The sequence below is a fragment of the Temnothorax americanus genome, unplaced genomic scaffold (assembly GCF_048541705.1).
Source record: "Temnothorax americanus isolate GAGA-0224 unplaced genomic scaffold, ASM4854170v1 Scaffold155, whole genome shotgun sequence".
Classification (NCBI taxonomy): Eukaryota; Metazoa; Arthropoda; class Insecta; order Hymenoptera; family Formicidae; genus Temnothorax; species Temnothorax americanus.
In genome coordinates, this window is record NW_027509292.1 from 98,237 (window position 1) to 99,397 (window position 1,161).

Consider the following 1,161-nt stretch of genomic DNA (forward strand, 5'->3'; position numbering starts at 1 on the left):
CTAGATTGCAAGTTCCTTGTTTGTCTCGATGCTGTACACGTTGATTGATATATCGTTGTGATTTTCAAACTTTTTAATTTGATTCAACTTCATTGGAAATTCAATGTCTTGGAGATTTAGCACCGACGTGTAATGAGGATACGATGAATCCCGTTCTGCATGTCTCTCGGCTGGATGCAGAGCAGCCGTCACTGACCATGCGAAACATGCATTGCCCCTTGATCGCACGTTTATCACCGCTCTCTTCATTTTAATTTCTCGCGGTATTTCCACAAAACACCCCGCGTGCAATGGATTATATTTATTTACGTTAACAGTCAAATTGTGTATACGCGACAACGCCCATCCGCTATCACGTTCTTGGAATTCCTCCAGCGATGCTAGAGTAGGCTCGATAACGCGCGACACGTACCATTCTTGCAGATCGGACGTACGAAATAGTTCACAGTTTCTCGTAGCGATACTTTTATTCGCGCGTTTGTCACCCGCAGCAAATTCACCATTAAACATTGTGTTAATCTTTACATTGTCATGTCGTTGCATGACGTTCCGCACACGATCGAGTACAATTTCTCTCGCATCTTCGAGAAATTGACGAGGTTCGATGTGTCTGGAATTTATTATCGCACCAGTCAGTATACGACTTTCATAAGCCGTATCTATCTCGCGCCATCTGAGTCCTGTCTCACTCGCACTGTATCCTGCACCCACATGCACGAAACGTTGACGTACCGAGTCTTTCAGACCTTCGATTCGGGCAATACGAGCGATCAATGACTGTTTGAGACCGATCGATAATCGCGGTCGTTTAATTCGGCCTTGTTCTTCCAACGATTCGATAAATTCGTCACATTGTTGCTCCCACGCGGTAAATTCTTCCCGCGAATTTAATAGGGTGGATTGCTCCAACAATTCTTGCTCCATGTTATTACACGATCCTCTTTCTAACACAATTTGTTGTACTCACGACTTCCAATTCTCGATTATTGAGCGTATCCCCCAGATTATTTATTTTTTTTATATCTCACTAATGATGCATCATTTGTTTTTTTAGCGTATCTAATTTCACCGTGATCTCAGCATCCGTACATTTGCGCTAACCGAAAAAATGCAAAATTTGCAGTTTTGCACGTGTTCGATGATGTTATCGTGAGACATGTT

The 1,161-nt window shown here is 42.8% G+C and overlaps 1 protein-coding gene across 1 annotated transcript; it reads right to left on the reverse strand.

Annotated features, from left to right (window-relative positions):
- Nucleotides 1-924, reverse strand: LOC143895372 (uncharacterized). Its single transcript, XM_077402438.1, has one exon. The coding sequence runs from the start codon at nt 922-924 to the stop codon at nt 1-3; it is 924 nt and encodes a 307-aa protein (XP_077258564.1).
- Between the last annotated feature and the right edge of the window lie 237 nt (nt 925-1,161).